The 21,359-nt window shown below is 45.4% G+C and overlaps 1 protein-coding gene across 1 annotated transcript in view; it reads right to left on the bottom strand.

Moving 5' to 3' along the window:
* The window catches only part of atp10a (ATPase phospholipid transporting 10A), a 146,105-nt gene that overhangs the window by 107,648 nt on the left and 17,098 nt on the right, over positions 1 to 21,359 (bottom strand). Inside the window, exons 2-3 of the mRNA XM_031822278.1 lie at positions 15,149 to 15,353; positions 5,543 to 5,628 (exon numbers count right to left, since the gene is read on the bottom strand). Coding sequence (XP_031678138.1) covers positions 5,543 to 5,628; positions 15,149 to 15,353 — 291 coding nt within the window. The remainder of the gene's footprint in view (positions 1 to 5,542; positions 5,629 to 15,148; positions 15,354 to 21,359) is intronic.

The following is a 21,359-nucleotide window of genomic DNA, read 5'->3' as shown; positions in this document are numbered from 1 at the left end:
GGTATTACCGAATATCCCGGTATGGCACAAGGTCGGTATGAAACAACCACGATATTGTAGTAGTGACTTCTATGGTAGTGAAGCCCTCAGTCATCAGGATATTCATCCCATTACCACCATCCCCGATCCTTACATCCCACCTCAAGATATAATTTTAAAAGCTTATCAGAAATCTAGGGAAAGTCATCTAGGGAAAGTCATGGTACGGGACTGGATCTTTTGGGTACGGGACTGGATCTTTTGGGTAAGGGACTGGATCTTTTGGGTACGGAACTGGATCTTTTGGGTACGGAACTGGATCTTTTGGGTACGGGACTGGATCTTTTGGGTACGGGACTGGATCTTTTGGGTACGGGACTGGATCTTTTGGGTACGGGACTGGATCTTTTGGGTAAGGGACTGGATCTTTTGGGTACGGGACTGGATCTTTGGGTACGGGACTGGATCTTTGGGCACGGGACTGGATCTTTGGGCACGGGACTGGATCTTTGGGCACGGGACTGGATCTTTGGGTACGGGACTGGATCTTGGTACGGGACTGGATAATTGGGTACGTCCCAAATGGCACACTATTTCCTCTATACTGCACTACTAGTCCTGGTCAAAAGCAGTGCACTATGGGAAACAGTCTTAACCAACCAACCTTATTACAGGAGCTGAGTCACTGGCTTAATGGAGCTCTCTCATACCGTCCCTGGGGGGGTGCGTCACTTGAGTGGGTTGAGTCACTGATGTGATCTTCCTGTCTGGGTTGGCACCCCCCCTTGGGTTGTGCTGTGGCGGATATCTTTGTGGGCTATACTCAGCCTTGTCTCAGGATGGTAAGTTGGTGGTTGAAGATATCCCTCTAGTGGTGTGGGGGCTGTGCTTTGGCAAAGTGGGTGGAGTTATATCCTTCCTGTTTGGCCCTGTCCGGGGGTGTCCTCGGATGGGGCCACAGTGTCTCCTGACCCCTCCTGTCTCAGCCTCCAGTATTTATGCTGCAGTAGTTTATGTGTCGGGGGGCTAGGGTCAGTTTGTTATATCTGGAGTACTTCTCCTGTCCTATTCGGTGTCCTGTGTGAATTTAAGTGTGCCCTCTCTAATTCTCTCTTTATCTCTATCTCTCTCTCGGAGGACCTGAGCCCTAGGACCATGCCTCAGGAAAACCTGACATGATGACTCCTTGCTGTCCCCAGTCCACCTGGCCGTGCTGCTGCTCCAGTTTCAACTGTTCTGCCTTATTATTATTCGACCATGCTGGTCATTTATGAACATTTGAACATCTTGGCCATGTTCTGTTATAATCTCCACGTGGCACAGCCAGAAGAGGACTGGTCACCCCACATAGCCTGGTTCCTCTCTAGGTTTCTTCCTAGGTTTTGGCCTTTCTAGGGAGTTTTTCCTAGCCACGGTGCTTCTACACCTGCATTGCTTGCTGTTTGGGGTTTTAGGCTGGGTTTCTGTACAGCACTTTGAGATATCAGCTGATGTACGAAGGGCTATATAAATAAATTTGATTTGATGACAGAGGTGGTTAGTCTCAGAGATGTAAAACACTGTTCAGTCTCCGGGTAAGCTGCTGCTTCTCAAATGCTAATTGAGCATGTAGTGTGGTGTGTGTTTCTCCCCCGTAGTGACACTACAGCCTCCTGCCTGCCTGCCTCCACCACTACAGCCTCCTGCCTGCCTCCACCACTACAGCCTGCCTGCCTGCGTCCACCACTACAGCCTGCCTGCCTGCCTCCACCACTACAGCCTCCTGCCTGCCTCCACCACTACAGCCTCCTGCCTGCCTCCACCACTCCAGCCTCCAGCCTGCCTCCACCACTCCAGCCTGCGTCCACCACTACAGCCTGCGTCCACCACTACAGCCTGACTGCCTGCCTCCACCACTACAGCCTGCCTGCCTCCCCCACTACAGCCTGACTGCCTGCCTCCACCACTACAGCATGCCTGCCTGCCTCCAACACTACAGCCTGCCTCCACCACTCCTGCCTGCCTCCAACACTACAGCCTGCCTGCCTACCTCCACCACTACAGCCTGCCTGCCTGCGTCCACCACTACAGCCTGCCTGCCTGCCTCCACCACTACAGCCTCCTGCCTGCCTCCACCACTACAGCCTCCTGCCTGCCTCCACCACTACAGCCTCCTGCCTGCCTCCACCACTCCAGCCTCCTGCCTGCCTCCACCACTCCAGCCTGCGTCCACCACTACAGCCTGCGTCCACCACTACAGCCTGACTGCCTGCCTCCACCACTACAGCCTGCCTGCCTCCCCCACTACAGCCTGACTGCCTGCCTCCAACACTACAGCCTCCTGCCTGCCTCCACCACTACAGCCTGCGTCCACCACTACAGCCTGACTGCCTGCGTCCACCACTACAGCCTGACTGCCTGCCTCCACCACTACAGCCTGACTGCCTGCCTCCACCACTACAGCATGCCTGCCTGCCTCCAACACTACAGCCTGCCTCCACCACTCCTGCCTGCCTCCAACACTACAGCCTGCCTGCCTACCTCCACCACTACAGCCTGCCTGCCTCCACCACTACAGTCTGCCTGCCTGCCTCCACCACTACAGCCTGCCTGCCTCCACCACTCCAGCCTGCGTCCACCACTACAGCCTGACTGCCTGCCTCCACCACTCCAGCCAGCCTGCCTGCCTGCCTCCACCACTCCAGCCTGCCCGCCTCCACCACTCCAGCCTGCCCGCCTCCAACACTCCAGCCTGCCCGCCTCCACCACTCCAGCCTGCCCGCCTCCAACACTCCAGCCTGCCTCCACCACTACAGCCTGCCTGCCTGCCTCCACCACTACAGCCTGCCTGCCTGCCTCCACCACTACAGCCTGCCTCCACCACTACTGCCTGCCTCCACCACTACAGCCTGCCTCCACCACTACAGCCTGCCTCCACCACTACAGCCTGCCTCCACCACTACAGCCTGCCTCCACCACTACAGCCTGCCTCCACCACTACAGCCTGCCTCCACCACTACAGCCTGCCTGCCTGCTTGCCTCCACCACTACAGCCTGCCTGCCTGCCTGCCTCCACCACTACAGCCTGCCTGCCTGCCTGCCTCCACCACTACAGCCTGCCTGCCTGCCTGCCTCCACCACTACAGCCTGCCTGCCTGCCTGCCTCCACCACTACAGCCTGCCTGCCTGCCTGCCTCCACCACTACAGCCTGCCTGCCTGCCTGCCTCCACCACTACAGCCTGCCTGCCTGCCTGCCTCCACCACTACAGCCTGCCTGCCTGCCTGCCTCCACCACTACAGCCTGCCTGCCTGCCTCCACCACTACAGCCTGCCTGCCTGCCTCCACCACTACAGCCTGCCTGCCTGCCTCCCCCACTACAGCCTGCCTGCCTGCCTCCAACACTCCAGCCTGCCTGCCTCCAACACTCCAGCCTGCCTGCCTCCAACACTCCAGCCTGCCTGCCTGCCTCCACCACTACAGCCTGCCTGCCTGCCTCCACCACTACAGCCTGCCTGCCTGCCTCCACCACTACAGCCTGCCTGCCTGCCTCCACCACTACAGCCTGCCTGCCTGCCTGCCTCCAACACTCCAGCCTGCCTGCCTCCAACACTCCAGCCTGCCTGCCTCCAACACTACAGCCTGCCTGCCTCCAACACTACAGCCTGCCTCCAACACAGGTGGTAATGGTAGTGGTGGTAATGGTAATGGTAGTAGTAGTAGTAGTAGTGGTGGTAGTAGTGTTGGTGGTGGTGATAGTAAAGGTGGTGGTAATGGAAGTAGTAATGGTAGTGGTAGTGGTAATGATAGTGGTGGGAGTGGTAATGATAAAGGTAGAAGTGGTAGTGGTAGTAGTGGTGGTAGTGATAGTAGTGGTGGTGGTGATAGTGGTGGTAGTGATAGTAGTGGTGGTGGTGATAGTGGTGGTAGTGATAGTAGTGGTGGTGGTGATAGTGGTGGTAGTGATAGTAGTGGTGGTGGTGATAGTGGTGGTAGTGATAGTAGTGGTGGTGATAGTGGTGGTAGTGATAGTAGTGGTGGTGGTGATAGTGGTGGTAGTGATAGTAGTGGTGGTAGTGATAGTAGTGGTGGTAGTGATAGTGGTGGTAGTGATAGTAGTGGTGGTGATAGTAGTGGTGGTGGTGATAGTGGTGGTAGTGATAGTAGTGGTGATAGTGATAGTAGTGGTGGTGGTGATAGTGGTGGTAGTGGTAGTGGTGGTGATGGTAGTGATAGTGGTGGTGGTGATGGTGGTGATAGTGGTGATAGTGGTGGTAGTTGTGGTAGTGATGGTAGTGGTAGTGGTAGGGGTGGTAGTGGTAGTAGTAGTGGTAATGGTAGTGGCACCCTATTGCCTATATAGTGTGCAGGGTCAAAAGTAGTATACTACTGTATATAGGGAATAGTGGTGGTGGTGGTAGTGGTGGTAGTGATAGTGGTGGTGATAGTGGTGGTGATAGTGGTGGTGGTGATAGTGATGGTAGTGATAGTGGGGGTGGTAGTGATGGTAGTGATAGTGGTGGTGATGGTAGTGGTGATGATAGTGGTGGTGGTAGTAGTGATAGTGGTGGTAGTGGTAGGGGTGGTAGTGGTAGGGGTGGTAGTGATAGTGGTGGTGGTAGTGGTGGTGGTGGTAGTGATAGTGGTGATATTGGTGATGATGGTAGTGATAGTGGTGATAGAGATGGTGGTGATGGTAGTGATAGTGGTGGTGATGGTAGTGATAGTGGTCGTGATGGTAGTGGTGGTAGTGATAGTGGTGGTAGTTGTGGTAGTGGTGGTAGTGATAGTGGTGATAGTGGTGGTGGTTGTGGTGGTGTTGGTAGTGGTGGTGATAGTGGTGATGATGATGGTGATAGTGGTGGTAATGGTAGTGATGGTGGTAGTGGTGGTCGTGATAGTGGTGGTAGTGATAGTGGTGGTGGTGATGATGGTGGTGATAGTGGTGGTGGTGATGGTAGTGATAGTGGTGGTAGTGATAGTGGTGGTAGTGATAGTGGTGGTGGTGGTGGTGATAGTGGTAGTGGTGGTGATGGTAGTGATAGTGGTGGTGATGGTAGTGATAGTGGTGGTGATGGTAGGGGTGGTATTGATAGTGATAGTGGTGGTAGTTGTGGTAGTGGTAGGGGTGGTAGTGATAGTGGTAGGGGTGGTAGTGATAGTGGTGGTGGTGATAATGGTAGTGGTTATGGTGGTAATGGTAGTGGTACCCTATTGCCTATATAGTGCACAGGGTCAAAAGTAGTGCACTACTATATATAGGGAATAGGGTGCCACTTGAGACAAAGCCAGTGTGCGGGTCAGAAACATCCATTCCTCAGTTAGTTTGATTCCAGTTCCTAATGAACTTTTAACCACCATCATCTCTGCACAATGCAGAAAGAGCAACTGGAACGGATAACCAGATGTAATTCATTATGATTAAATGCAGCTCACTGAAGTAGTTTATATCCATATGATGTCTATCAATATTCAAATAACCTCTCTCTGTAATAAAAAGACAAGACACGATGAAGAAGAAGAGTAGGAGAAGGTAAGAGTATAAGTTGAGTAGTATCAACGAAAGAGAATGAAGGCGTACTCACATGTAGCCACGGAACCTGGCCAGGTCATTGTTAGGCTTCTCACATTCTATGACGCTGTTGTATTTGGACGGGTCAAAATCACAATCCTGTAGAACAATACACATTTTACTTAGCAATTCTGTCCTTTATTAAAAACAACTAACCTCTTTGTTATATGCATGTCTATTCATCAATAAACCACATCTCTTCTGTAGGTCATTTCATTTTCATTGATTTCTAAAAGGAATCCAAAATGTGTACACTTGAAAACAATCCGGAAAGTCGTCAGAACCAGAGAAAACAGGCCTGTATTCACAGAGTCCTAGAGAAGGAGTGCTGATCTAGGATCAGGTACTCCCTGTCCATATAATCATATTTATTATGATCCCAGATAAAAACTGATCCTGAATCAGCACTCATACTCAGACTGTGAATACAGCCCCTGGTCTCTCAGATGGTAAAGGTTATATAGGGGAGAAGAGGAATCATCATGACCAAAGCATTCTTATCAAATGGATGTGAGAGCAAACAATAAAGCTAGTGTCAGTGTACCGAGAAGCTTGTCAAAATGCAACGCTAGTCTGTGTGGAATGTTGGTTAACATGGACAGCATCATTAGGTTCTAGAATCTTCATGACAAAAGGTCAGAGGTCGACTCTATGGTTACGTCTTAAAAGGCCCAGTTTAGTCCAAAATGTGATTTGCCTGTGTCTTATATACAGTATATTTCCACACTAAGGTTGGAGTAATACTGTGAAAATGACAATGCACTTGTTTAGTGTAAGAGCGGTTTGAAAGGACTACCTGAATTGTCAGCCTGTATTGGTTGGATGGAGTTTTCGCTTGCCTGGTGACATCACCATGTGGTAAATTTTTAATAGACCAATAAGAAAGAGTTGTAGTACTGTGCCAATAACAGCTAGTTTTCATTATTTCCCCTTCCCACTCAGACCACTTCCAGACAGTCCTAGCAACAAAAAAAACTCTTGCTTGAGAAATTGCTCTTTGCTAAGAAGAGATTTGTTTATTATTTTACATTTTAATTGAAAAACACAAAGTTACTTAATTGTTACCCAGAAATGATTTGATATTGAGATAAAAACGTCTGCAACTTTAAAATGGTACCCTATTCCCTATAGTGTGCTATTTCTTCCCGGGAGGGGTCAATAGAAGTGCTCCGTGTAGGGAACAGGGTACCATTTGGGATGTAGTCTCTTCATCACATTGGAGGAGTGAGCTACAGTCAACTCCCAAACAAATAATATTTTAGTTATGGCGAGACAATACAGGTGGATGTGACTTTTTCACACCTTTGTATGGGCTGTAACGGACATGTAATTTTGGATGACGGTAATCGGCCAGCCAAATGACCACGGGCATCGTAATACCCATTCAAATGCTCCGGACTGCATGTAAAATGGGATTGAAACCAAATGAATAGAACGGGAATTCCCTTTCAAGTCAATTTATTTATTTATTTATTTATTTATTTATTTTACCTTTATTTAACCAGGTAGGCAAGTTGAGAACAAGTTCTCAATGATGTCATAATGGGTGGACAGGCGGCCATCGTAAGTGTACCGAAGCAGGAAGTCAAATCCATGCTGTGATTTGTTGATTCAACTCAACTAACATTACATTGGACGAGCCTCATCAGTTTTTTTTAGTTTTTTTTTATCACTTGAATGAACATTCTACATTACCATGGAAATTATTGCATCACAATACCAGGCAGCCATTGAGCGTGTACCCATGAGTTTACCAGGCAAATTTCCAGGGTTAGAGTTTACAACTTTCAAGCCCATTCTATTCATTCTATTTCTGTGTGTGTTGCGGCTACTCCTGCATTGTGGGGCACATTGCCTATGCCGCAGAAGACGTGTTTGCTTGTTTCAGCAAGGAGAAACAAAGTTCCATCAAGGTGTTAAAATCCATTCCAATATACTTTGTCACATGCTTGGTAAACAACAGGTGTAGAGTAACAATGAAATGGTACTGACGGGCCCTTCTCTGCAGAGAGAAATAATATAGAAAAATAATAAAACAAGTATAACTCGTACCAGGTAATAACATGGTTATATACAGGAAGAACCAGCTAATAACATGGTTATATACAGGGAGTACCAGGTAATAACATGGCTTCATACAGGAAGTACCAGGTAATAACATGGTTATATACGGGGAGTACCAGGTAATAACATGGCTTCATACAGGAAGTACCAGGTAATAACATGGCTATATACAGGAAGTACCAGCTAATAACATGGTTATATACAGGGAGTACCAGGTAATAACATGGCTATATACAGGAAGTACCAGCTAATAACATGGTTATATACAGGGAGTACCAGGTAATAACATGGCTATATACAGGGAATACCAGGTAATAACATGGCTATATACAGGGAATACCAGGTAATAACATGGTTATATACAGGAAGTACCAGGTAATAACATGGCTATATACAGGAAGTACCAGGTAATAACATGGCTATATACAGGGAGTACCAGGTAATAACATGGCTTCATACAGGAAGTACCAGCTAATAACATGGCTATATACAGGAAGTACCAGCTAATAACATGGTTATATACAGGGAGTACCAGGTAATAACATGGCTATATACAGGAAGTACCAGGTAATAACATGGCTATATACAGGAAGTACCAGGTAATAACATGGTTATATACAGGGAGTACCAGGTAATAACATGGCTATATACAGGAAGTACCAGGTAATAACATGGCTATATACAGGAAGTACCAGGTAATAACATGGCTATATAGAGGAAGTACCAGGTAATAACATGGCTATATACAGGAAGTACCAGGTAATAACATGGCTATATACAGGGAGTACCAGGTAATAACATAGCTATATACAGGAAGTACCATGTAATAACATGGCTATATACCCAGAGTACCAGTTAATAACATGGCTATATACAGGGGTACCAGGTAATAACATGGTGATATACACGGTACCGAATCGATGTGAAGGGGTATGAGGTAGATATGTACATATACTGTAACTAGGAATTAAGTGACTAAGCAACATGATAGATAATACACAGTAGCAGCAGCGTGTGATGAGTCAACAGGATAGATAATACACAGTAGCAGCAGCGTGTGATGAGTCAACAGGACAGATAATACACAGTAGCATGTGATGAGTCAACAGGATAGATAATACACAGTAGCAGCAGCGTGTGAGGAGTCAACAGGATAGATAATACACAGTAGCAACAGCGTATGTGATGAGTCAACAGGATAGATAATACACAGCAGTAGCAGCGTATGTGATGAGTCAACAGGATAGATAATACACAGTAGCAACAGCGTGTGATGAGTCAACAGGATAGATAATACACAGCAGTAGCAGCCTATGTGATGAGTCAACAGGATAGATAATACACAGTAGCAACAGCGTGTGATGAGTCAACAGGATAGATAATACACAGCAGTAGCAGCCTATGTGATGAGTCAACAGGATAGATAATACACAGTAGCAACAGCGTGTGATTAACTTTTTTGAGTTTGTGTTGCAGGAAGCACATTTCTGCTTGAAAAAGCTAGCCTTGGCTTTTCTAACTCCCTGTGTGTATTGATTTCTAGCTTCCCTGAAAAGTTGCATATCACGGCGGCTGTTCAATGCTAATGCAGAACGCCATAGGATGTTTTTGTGTTGGTTAAGGGCACTCAGGTCTGGAGAGAACCAAGGGCTATATCTGTTCCTGGTTCTACATTTCTTGAATTGGGCATGCTTATTTAAGATGGTGAGGAAGGCATTGTTTTTAAATAACCAGGCATCCTCTACTGACGGGATGAGGTCAATATCCTTCCATAATACCCCGGCCAGGTCGATTAGAAAGGCCTGCTCGCTGAAGTGTTTCAGGGAGCGTTTGACAGTGATGAGTGGAGGTCATTTGACCGCTGACCCATTACGGAAGCAGGCAATGATCGCTGAGATCCTGGTTGAAGACAGCAGAGGTGTATTTGGAGGGCATGTTGGTTAGGATGAGATCTATGAGGGTGCCTGTGTTTAATGATTTGGGGTTGTACCTAGTAGGTTCATTGATAATTTGTGTGAGATTGAGGGCATCAAGCTTAGATTGTAGGATGGCTGGGGTGTTAAGCATGTCGCAGTTTAGGTAACCTTACAGTACGAGCTCTGAAGATAGATGGGGGGGGGGGCAATCAATTCACATATCAGGTGTCCAGGGCACAGCTGGGGGCTGAAGGTGGTCTATAGAAAGCGGCAATGGTGAGAGACTTGTTTCTGGAAAGGTGGATTTTTAAAAGTACAAGCTCAAGTTGTTTGGGCACAGACCTGGATAGTAAGACAGAACTCTGCAGGCTAACTCCGCACCCTTTGGCAGTTCTATCTTGTCGGAAAATGTTATAGTTAGGGATGGACATTTCAGGGTTTTTGGTGGTCTTCCTAAACCAGGATTCAGACATGGCTAAGACATCCGGGTTGGCAAAGTGTGCTAAGGCAGTGAATAAAACAAATTTAGGGAGGAGGCTTTTAATGTTAACATGCATGAAACCAAGGCTTTTACGGTTATTGAAGTCAACAAATGAGAGCGCCTGGGGAATGGGAGTGGAGCTAGGCACTGCAGGGCCAGATTCACCTCTACATCACCAGAGGAGGAGTAGGATGAGGGTACGGCTAAAGGCTATAAGAACAGGTTCTTACAAGTCCTGAATTACGTCCACAGCATAGATCCAGGATTCCCTTCCTGGTGAAACAGTTCGACAGGTTTCTTATCCCACTTTCTACTCTGAAAGGCACATTGTCAATAATCTATAGTCAAATTTGATCTCATTAAACAATATTAATATCTGATGAACTATGGGAAGGGGCACTCAAAAGGGTATAGAGCTCTTCTATATACGTGTTTTACACGGTCTCATTCAATGCAAAATTTACAAGGATGTGAACCCTAATTGTGTACAATGTAATCCTGCTAATCACGTACACATGTTTTGGTGTTGCCCATCTCTTGTTGGTTTCTGGAAAGACATCTTTAACACACTCTCAGAATTAAGCGGCACACAGATCGAGCCAGACCCTTTTATTGCACTATTTGGGGTTTCCTTACCCACAATACAACTGACCAAAATGAACAAGGATGTAACTGCCTTTGTCACTATGATAGCGAGACGATTCCTTTGACTTAGGATGGGAATTCTCTATACCTTCTCATGCTCTTTGGATTAAATCTGTTTTGAATTTCATAGTAGGAAAAAATTCAACACACTCAATGGGCCTGAAGACAAATTCTATGCAATGTGGGCTCCCTTCTTTTCTAATGTTAAATGGCTACATTTCCCTGCAGTTCCAGAGTGATGTACAGTATATGTATATATTGGTGATGTAAGAGGCCTGGTATGTGTATAAATCAAATCAAATTTTATTGGTCACATACACATGGTTAGCAGATGTTAATGCGAGTATAGTGAAATGCTCGTGCTTGCTTCTAGTTCCAACCATGCAGTAAAATCTAACAAGTAATCTAACAATTTCCCAACAACTACCTTATACACACAAGTGTAAAGGAATGAATAAGAATATGTCAATATAAATATATGGATGAGCGATGGCCGAACGGCATAGGCAAGATGCAGTAGATGGTATAGAGTACAGTATATATATATATGAGATGAGTAATGTAGGGTATGTAAACATTATATAAAGTGGCATTGTTTGAAGTGATACATTTATTAGAGCCAATTTTTAATTGTTAAAGTGGCTAGAGATTTGAGTCAGTATGTTGGCAGCAGGCACTCAATGTTAGTGATGGCTGTTTAACAGTCTGATGGCCTTGAGATTGAAAAACAGCTTCTGTCTCTCGGTTCCTGCTTTGATGCACCTGTACTGACCTCGCCTTCTGGATGATAGCGGCGTGAACAGTCAGTGGCTCGGGTGGTTGTTGTCCTTGATTATCTTTTTGGCCTTCCTGTGACATCGGGTGGTGTAGGTGTCCTGGAGGGCAGGTAGTTTGCCCCCAGTGATGCGTTGTGCAGACCTCTGTCACGTTCTGACCATCGTTCGTATGCGTTTTCCTTGTTTTAGTGTTGGTCAGGACGTGAGCTGGGTGGGCATTCTATGTTGTGTGTCTGGTTTGTCTATTTCTATGTTTGGCCTGATATGGTTCTCAATCAGAGGCAGGTGTTAGTCATTGTCTCTGATTGGGAACCATATTTAGGTAGCCTGTTTTGTGGGTGATTGTTCCTGTCTCTGTGTTAGTTTGCACCAGTTTAGGCTGTTTCGGTTTTCACGTACGTTTCTTGTTTTTGTATTGATCGTGTTTATTCGTCTATTAAACATGTATCGAATTAACCACGCTGCATTTTGGTCCGACTCTCCTTCGACGGAAGAAAACCGTTAACTTCACTACTACCCTCTGGAGAACCTTACGGTTGTGGGAGGAGCAGTTGCCGTACCAGGCGGTGATACAGCCCGACAGGATGCCCTCAATTGTGCACCTGTAAAAGTTTGAGTGTTTTTGATGACAAGACAAATTTCTTCAGCCTCCTGATGTTGAAGAGGCGCTACTGCGCCTTCTTCACCACGCTGTCTGTGTGGGTGGACCAATTCAGTTTGTCTGTAATGTGTACGTCGAGGAACTTAAAACTTTCCACCTTCTCCACTACTGACCCACCGATGTGGATAGGGGGGTGCTCAGATTGGTCGGACCAGCGTTGAACAGACCTGAACACAGGCGTTTCCTGTTTTAGTTTCTGTCTATAGGCTGGGAGCAATAAAATGGAGTCGTAGTCAGATTTGCCGAAAAGGAGGGCGAGGGAGGGCTTTGTAGGCGTCGTGGAAGTTAGAGTAACAATGATCCAGGATTTTGCCAGCCCGGGTCACGCATTCGATATGCTGTTAAATGATGAAGTCTTGTTTTCAGATTAGCCTTGTTAAAATCCCCAGCTACAATAAATGCAGACTCAGGATATGTGGTTTCCAGTTTACATAGAGTCCAATGAAGGTCTTTCAGGGCCGTCGAGGTGTCTGCTTGGGGGATGTACAGAACTGATTATAATCGAAGAGAATTCTCTTGGTAGATAATGCCGTCGACATTTGATTGTAAGGAATTCTAGGTCAGGTGAACAAAAGGACTTGAGTTCCTGTATGTTGTTATGATCACACCACGACTCGTTAAACATAAGGCATACACCCCCGCCCTTCTTCTTACCAGAGAGATGCTTGTTTCTGTCGGTGCGATGCGTGAAGAAACCAGGTGGCTGTACCGACTCTGATAACGTATCCCGAGTGAGCCATGTTCCCGTGAAACAGAGAATGTTACAATTTCTGATGTCTCTCTGAAAGGCAACCCTTGCTCGGATTTCGTCTACCTTGTTGTCAAGAGACTGGACATTGGCGAGTAGTATGCAATGTGCCCGTCTACGGAGCCTGACCAGAAGACCGCTCCGTCTGCGGCGCCGTTGTTTTGGGTCGCCTACTGGGATCAGATCTATCGTCCTGTATGGTGGACCAAACAGAGGATCCGCTTCGGGAAAGTCGTATTCCTGGTCGTAATGTTGGAAAGTTGACGTTGCTCTTATATCCAATAGTTCCTCCTGTCTGTATGTATTAAGACTTAAGATTTCCTTGACAGTGTAACATTAAAAAACTATATACACTGCATAATTTCCTAAGAATGCGAAGCGAGGCGGACATCTCTGTCGGCGCCTATCCTTGCGGTATAGACGACACCTCGGATGTTAAGGACTGTATTATCTGTGCTTGTTAACAATTATTACAATTAGTATCGAGAGAAAAAAAATGGTATTTCAATTTTTTATGTCTCACTCTGTTTTGCTGTATTGTTGTCTTTGATGTTTTATATTTTATTTATATTTTATACTACCAAATAATAATACAATATAATTACAAGTGCAATTATTTTGTAAATGCTGGTGTTGAAAATTCAATAAACAAAGTAAAAAATATATTTTTTAAGAAAAATCAACAAAAACATGCCAATTTGAAAAATAAGCCGGGAGTTTTTTGAGCCAGAATAAAGACGACTTTCGAGTAGTAAGACGTGTATAAAAGCAACAGAAGGAGCTAGAAGTGTCTTATCTGGTGAGCTACCGAGTGGCTAGGACAGGCAGGCCTCATACTATTGTGGAGGACTTCATTCTCCCTGCTGCCACAGATATAGCTGGGACAATGCTGGGGGAAAAGACCCAAGAAAGTATACAGACAATGACTTCATCAAACAACACTGTTTCACGACGCATCAGTGACAGGAGATGTTTTGAAACAATTACTGCTTCACATACAAGCCAGTGAATTCTATGCGTTTACAGCTGGATGAGTCAACAAACATAGCGGGCCTGGCACAGCTCCTGGTATATGTCCGTTACGTTTACGGGGGGTTAATTAAGGATGACATCCTCTTCTGCAAACCACTGGAAACCAGGACAACAGGAGAGGATATTTTTTTTTTGTTTTGTGACATCAAATGGACTTTGGTGGTCAAGATGTGTTGGTATCTGTACTGACGGAGCAAAAGCCATGACAAGGAGACATAGTGGAGTGGAAACGAACGTGCAAGCAGTTGCTCCCGACACCACTTGGGTGCAATGCAGCATCCACCGAGAGGTTCTTGCTGCCAAGGGAATACCTGACAGCTTGAAAGATGTTTTGGACACTACAGTGAAAATGGTTAACTTTGTTAAAGCAAGGCCCCTGAACTCTTGTGTATTTTCTGCATTATGCAATGATACGGGCAGCGACCATGTAACGCTTTTACAATATACAGAAGTGCGCTGGTTATCAAGGGGCAAAGTATTGACACGTTTTTTAAAATTGAGAGACGAGCTTAAAGTTCTTTACTGGCCATAATTTTCACCTGTCTGACCGCTTGCATGATGACGGGTTTCTCTATTTTTTTTACTTTATTTAACTAGACAAGTCAGTTAAGAACAAATTCTTATTTTCAATGACGGCCTAGGAACAGTGGGTTAACTGCCTGTTCAGGGGCAGAACGACAGATTTGTACCTTGTCAGCTCGGGGATTTGAACTTGCAACCTTCCGGTTACTAGCCCAACGCTCTAACCACTAAGCTACCCTACCCCAGGGCGGCAGAACTATATTCAATGTGCGGGACAAACTTGAGGCTATGATTAAGAAGTTGGAGCTTTTCTCTGTCTGCATTAAACTTGTCAGGACTAGGGTCCTTTTTTCAGAATTTCTGCCTGACTGACGTGCCCAAAGTAAACCTCCTGTTGCTCAGGCCCAGAAGCCAGGATATGCATATAATTGGTACCATTGGATAGAAAACACTTTGAAGTTTGTAGAAATGTTACAATAATGTATGAGACTATAACACAATTGATATGGTAGAAGAGAATCCAAAGAAAAACCAACCAAAAAAAGAATTTTGAGTTTTGGTACAGGGACTCACAGTTGGAAATCAGTCTCCGGGCGCGTGACGAAGAGCACATTTGCTAATTTTTCTTTTTTAATGAACAAACTTTTTCCGTATGATATACATTTACATTTTAGGGTACGTGAGGATTGACTAGAAACGTAGTTTGACTGGTCCGCAGTTCTAAGAAGCTGGGGACCACCCGTCTGAGGTTGATTGTTAAATGTATAGTCTCACCAGGTCTAGGAAGCTGCAGACAACCCGTCTCTGTTTGAGGTTGGTCTCTCCATCCAGGGTAGCTGTCTCGATGTGGACAAGGCGGTCCGGGTCGCTGGAACTGAGGAGTAGAACATCTGCAGGCAGGATCTCATTACAGCGCAGTCTAATGAAATCCCCAACACGCGCCTCCTTCCAGAACCGTTCCATGTACTGGTGCTCTGGCCTAGAGGAAGAAGACAGGGGACAGTTATCCATATGGCCTGTTATTATGAATTGAAAACTGGTCAAGGTGTGGAGAAATTCTGGATACAAATAAGACGAACTTTCAACATTTAAGAATTAAACAATGTTTAAGAGAGAGAGACCAAAACGACTCTTCAGCAAGGTTCATAATAATCAAATCAAACTTTGTCACATGCGCCAAAAACAACAAGTGTTGACTTTACCGTGAAATGCTTACTTACAAGCCCTTAACCAACAGTGCAGTTCAAGAAGAAAATATTTACCAAGTAGACTAAAATAAAAAAGTAATAATAAAAAGTAACACAATAAGAAAAACAATAACAAGGCTACATACAGGGTACATACATGATGTTAAAATAAAATAATTAACATCAACGGGGCTGTAGTGGAGCGGGTCGGGAGTTTCAAGTTCCTTGGTGTCCATATCACCAACGACCTATCATGGTCCAAACACACCAAGACAGTCGTGAAGAGGGCACAACAAAACCTTTTCCCCCTCAGAAGACTGAAAATATTTGTTCGGACCGCCTTTTCCTGTAGTCCACGATCAGATCCTTTGTCTTGATCACGTTGAGGGAGAGGTTGTTGTCCTGGCATCACCCGGCCAGGTCTCTGACCTCCCTATAAGCCGTCTCATCATTGTTAGTGATCAGGCCTACCACTGTTGTGTCGTCAGCAAACTTAATGATGGTGTTGGAGTCGTGCTTGGCCATGCAGTCGTGGGTGAACAGGGAGTACAGGAGGGGACAGAGCACTCACCCCTGAGGGGCCCCCGTGTTGAGGATCAGTCATGCAGTCGTGGGTGAACAGGGAGTACAGGAGGGGACAGAGCACTCACCCCTGAGGGGCCCCCGTGTTGAGGATCAGTCATGCAGTCTACTCCAGAGGGGAGGGCCTAAATAGTCTTCCTTGTCTGGTCATGAATAGAACAGAATCTCCTACTCGGTCCAATTTCCCAACATCTATTCCTGGTAAAGAAAACAAACTATTACAATCATGCCTTCCGTAGGTATTCACACCCCTTGACTTTTTACACATTTTGTTGTTTTACAAAGAAGGATTATAATGGATTTAATTTATATATATGTATATGGGGTGTGAATACTTTTCTAATCAAGATTTAAAAAACGAATTTTCCATATACATTACCAGTCAAAAGTTGACACACCTACTCATTCAAGGGTTTTTCATTATTTTTACTATTTTCTACATTGCAGAATAATAATGAAGACATCAAAACTATGAAATAACACATGGAATAATGTAGTAACCAAAAAAAGTGTTAAATAAAATAGTAAACGTATTTTAAATATTTTAGATTCTTCAAAGTAGCCACCCTTTGCCTTGATGACATCTTTGCACACAAGGCAATCAGCTTCATGAGGTAGTCACCTGGAATGCTTTTCCAACAGTCTTGAAGGAGTTCCCACATATGCTGAGCACTTGTTGGCTGCTTTTCCTTCACTCTGTGATCAAACTCATCCCAAACCATCTCAATTGGGATGAGGTAAGGTGATTGTGGAGGCCAGGTCATCTGATGCAGCACTCCATCACTCTCCTTATTGGTCAAATAGCCCTTACACAGCCTGGAGGTGTGTTGGGTCATTGTCCTGTTGAAAAACAAATGATAGTCCCACTAAACCCAAACCAGATGGGATGGCGTATCGCTGCAGAATGCTGTGGTAGCCATGGTGGTTAAGTGTGCCTTAAATTCTAAATAAATTACTGTCAGTGCCACCCAGCAAAGAACCATCACACCACCTCCTCCATTCTTCACAGTGGGAACCACACATGCTCAAATTTGGACTCATCAGACCAAAGGACAGATGTCCATTGCTCGTGTTTCTTGGCCCAAGCAAATCTTTTCTTATTATTATTATTCTGAGGTTGGTATCTCTAATGAAGTTATCCTCTTGCAGCAGAGGATGGCATATCCCATCTGATTCACGAAGTCTCCTCTGAACAGTTGATGTTGACATGTGTCTGTTACTTGAACTCTGTGAATCATCTACTTGGCCTGCAATTTCTGAGGCTGGTAACTCTAATGAACTTATCCTCTGCAGCAGAGGTAACTTCCTCTGAAGGCAGAAGGCAGGGTCGATGGAGTCCTTGTCTGCAGGACAGCGAACTGGACAGAAAACCCTCCCTCTCGTTCGTTCTGCCCACCTTCCCTCCTCACCCCTCCCCTGGTAACTCCCCCTCTTCACCCCTCCCCTGGTAACTCCCCCTCTTCACCCCTCCCCTGGTAACTCCCCCTCTTCACCCCTCCCCTGGTAACTCCCCCTCTTCACCCCTCCCCTGGTAACTCCCCCTCTTCACCCCTCCCCTGGTAACTCCCCCTCTTCACCCCTCCCCTGGTAACTCCCCCTCTTCACCCCTCCCCTGGTAACTCCCCCTCTTCACCCCTCCCCTGGTAACTCCCCCTCTTCACCCCTCCCCTGGTAACTCCCCCTCTTCACCCCTCCCCTGGTAACTCCCCCTCTTCACCCCTCCCCTGGTAACTCCCCCTCTTCACCCCTCCCTGGTAACTCCCCCTCCTCACCCCTCCCCTGGTAACTCCCCCTCCTCACCCCTCCCCTGGTAACTCCCCCTCCTCACCCCTCCCCTGGTAACTCCCCCTCCTCACCCCTCCCCTGGTAACTCCCCCTCCTCACCCCTCCCCTGGTAACTCCCCCTCCTCACCCCTCCCCTGGTAACTCCCCCTCCTCACCCCTCCCCTGGTAACTCCCCCTCCTCACCACTACCCTGGTAACTCCCCCTCCTCACCCCTACCCTGGTAACTCCCCCTCCTCACCCCTACCCTGGTAACTCCCCCTCCTCACCCCTACCGTGGTAACTCCCCCTCCTCACCCCTACCGTGGTAACTCCCCCTCCTCACCCCTACCGTGGTAACTCCCCCTCCTCACCCCTACCATGGTAACTCCCCCTCCTCACCCCTACCATGGTAACTCCCCCTCCTCACCCCTACCATGGTAACTCCCCCTCCTCACCCCTACCATGGTAACTCCCCCTCCTCACCCCTACCATGGTAACTCCCCCTCCTCAAATCAGAGTTATTTTTATGTGCTCTAGAGAGCATATACTCAGTTTTTCCTACATTCAATACTAATTTCAGGTCAATAACATTTTTCTGTAATACATTGAAGGCAGACTGTAGTTCAGATAGAGCCTGGTCAACCTTGGGGTCAAACACAACAGTATCATCAGCATACAAGTGGAGATAAAACATTTTTTTTTTTTTTTTTACAGACAAGTCGATATTGTTAATGTAAACAGTAAAAAGTACAGGATCCAGAATGGCCTCCTTCAGGTCACCTTTCGCAATATCCAGAAAACCTGGTTTAACACCATCATAAAAGAGTGGTTCAAGTCAAAAAACGTGTTTTATAAATTGTACAACCGCTGATGAAACTAACACTGTAAAAGTGTGATTCTTTTGTAATCAGTGTTATTTCCTAATAGTTGCGGTTTCAAAATACAATCTACATAGGACCTTCTAATCAGCAGTTTTTGTATGGGCGGGAGTTGTTTGTTTATGGTGACATCACCACGCTGTAAATTGATTAATAGACCAATAACAAACAGCGTTCCAAACCACACTGCCAATAGCAGACCGTTTTTGGTTTTCCCAGCCCACTCAGACCACTCCCATGCAGTACTAGTCTTGCTATAAAAAAAAATAAGCAATTTTTTCCCCCATTTTAATGGAAATCTATTACAATAAAATACTTGATTGTTACCCAAAATTGATTTTGATACGGATATTTAAAATTTAAAAACATTGCATTTTGGCATTTTAAAGAAAACTGGGCAAATACGCAGAAAATATTCAGCATTCTTGTTCCTCTGGAACTTGCAACTGTCTGAACTCCAGCCAAGGAAAACAGGCTGCAACCAGGAAATGATATCAAACCAGGAAATGATATCAAACCAAATCAAAACAGCTGTGATCGTTTATATAAACGGATCTAAAAGCCACACAAAGCACAGGATTGGGTAACAATGTCATGCATCAACACCTGCTTGAGTGGTCCTCAACAGGAAATCATAGGTATTTCTATTGTCACTGGAAAGCTACTAGGTATCCTGATTAAGTCTTTCTAAACTCAGCTAGGGAGAATTCAGTCAGTGTGTTACTCAATAAATAAATCAGGAGTGAAAATGTGCTTAACAAGTCACATAATGAGTTGCATAATAGTGTTGAACAACTACCTCATCTCTGTACCCCACACATACATATAATTGTATGGTCCCTCAGTCAAGCAGTGAATTTCAAACACAGATTCAACACAGTTGCCAGAGAAGAAGGAACACGCTCAGGGATTTCACCATGAGGCCAATGGTAACTTTAAAACATTTACAGAGTTCAATGGCTGTGATAGAACACTGAGGATGGATCAACAACATTACTCCACAATACTAACCTACTTGACAGAGTGAAGATAAGAGCGTCTATACAGAATAAAATTATTCCAAAACATGCATCCTGTTTGCAGTAAGGCACTAAAGTAATACCGTAAAACATTTGGCAAAGCAATTCACTATTTGTCCTGAATACAAAGTGTTGTGTTATATTGGAGTTGCCCCAAACATGTCACTGAGTACCACTCTCTCCATAATTTCAAGCATAGTGGTGGCTGCATCATGTTATGGGTATGTTTGTAATCATTAAGAACTGGGGAGTTTTTCAGGATAAAAATAAACGGAATGGAGCTAAGCTCAGGGCAAATCCTAGAGGAAAACCTGGTTCAATCTGCTTTCCACCAGACACTAGGAGATTAATTCACCTTTCAGCAGGACAATAACCTAAAACACAAGGCCAAATCTACACTAGAGTTGCTTACCAAGAAGACAGTGAATGTTTCTGAGAGGCCTAGTTACAGTTGACTTAAATCTGCTTGAAAATCTATGGCAAAACTTCATAATGGTTGGATAGCAATGACCAACTTGACAGAGCGTGAAGAACTTAGAAAATAATACAAATGGGCAAATGTTGCACAATACAGGCTCTCACAATAGGTACCCAGAAACACTCACAGCTGTAATCACTGCCAAAAGGTGATTCTGACATGTAAACAGTCAGGTGGTTGAACACTTATCTGATCAAGATGTGGTTATAAAAATAAAAAATTATGTTAGAATTTATATCTTACACTGAGTATTTTGTCATTAACAAAAAAAAAATGACAATGAAATCCATTTTAATCCCACTTTGTAAACAACATCAAAATCAAGGGACGTGAACAATTATAACAAATGGAGATACAGCGCATTTTGAAAGTATTCAGACCCCTTGGCTTTTTCCATGTTTTGTTACGTTACAAGCTTATTCTAAAAAATAAATTAAAAAAATATGTTTTAACTCAATCTACACACAAAACCCTGTAATTACAAAGCAAAAACAGGTTTAGAATGAATTGCAATTACAATTTTTTTTTTTAATCAAATATATGTATCTGTATTCAGACCCTTTACTCAGTACTTTGTTGAAGCACTTCTGCCACCACCATGCTTCACCGTAGTGATGCTGCCACCACCATGCTTCACCGTAGTGATGCTGCCACCACCATGCTTCACCGTAGTGATGGTGCCAGGTTTCTTCCAGACGTGACACTTGGCATTCAGGCCAAAGAGTTCAATCTTGTTTCATCAGACCGGAGAATCTTGTTTCTCATGGTCTGAGAGTCCTTCAGGTGCCTTTTGACAAACTCCAAGTGGGCTGTCATGTGGCTTTTACTGAGGAGTGGCTTCAGTCTGGCCACCCTACCATAAAGGCCTGATTGGTGGAGTGCTGCAGAGATGGTTGTCATTCTGGAAGGTTCTCCCATCTCCCACAGAGGAACTCTGGAGATCTGTCAGAGAGACCATTGGGGTTCTTGCTCACCTCACACGACCAAGACCCTTCTCCCCAGATTGCTCAGTTTGGCCGAGCAGCCAGCTCTGGGAAGAGTCTTGGTGGTTCAAACTTCTTCCATTTAAGAATGAT

This window comes from Oncorhynchus kisutch, linkage group LG4, assembly GCF_002021735.2.
Source record: "Oncorhynchus kisutch isolate 150728-3 linkage group LG4, Okis_V2, whole genome shotgun sequence".
Taxonomy (NCBI): domain Eukaryota; kingdom Metazoa; phylum Chordata; class Actinopteri; order Salmoniformes; family Salmonidae; genus Oncorhynchus; species Oncorhynchus kisutch.
The sequence above is the reverse complement of the archived record's forward strand: the minus strand, read 5'-3'. Positions and strand labels throughout refer to the sequence as shown.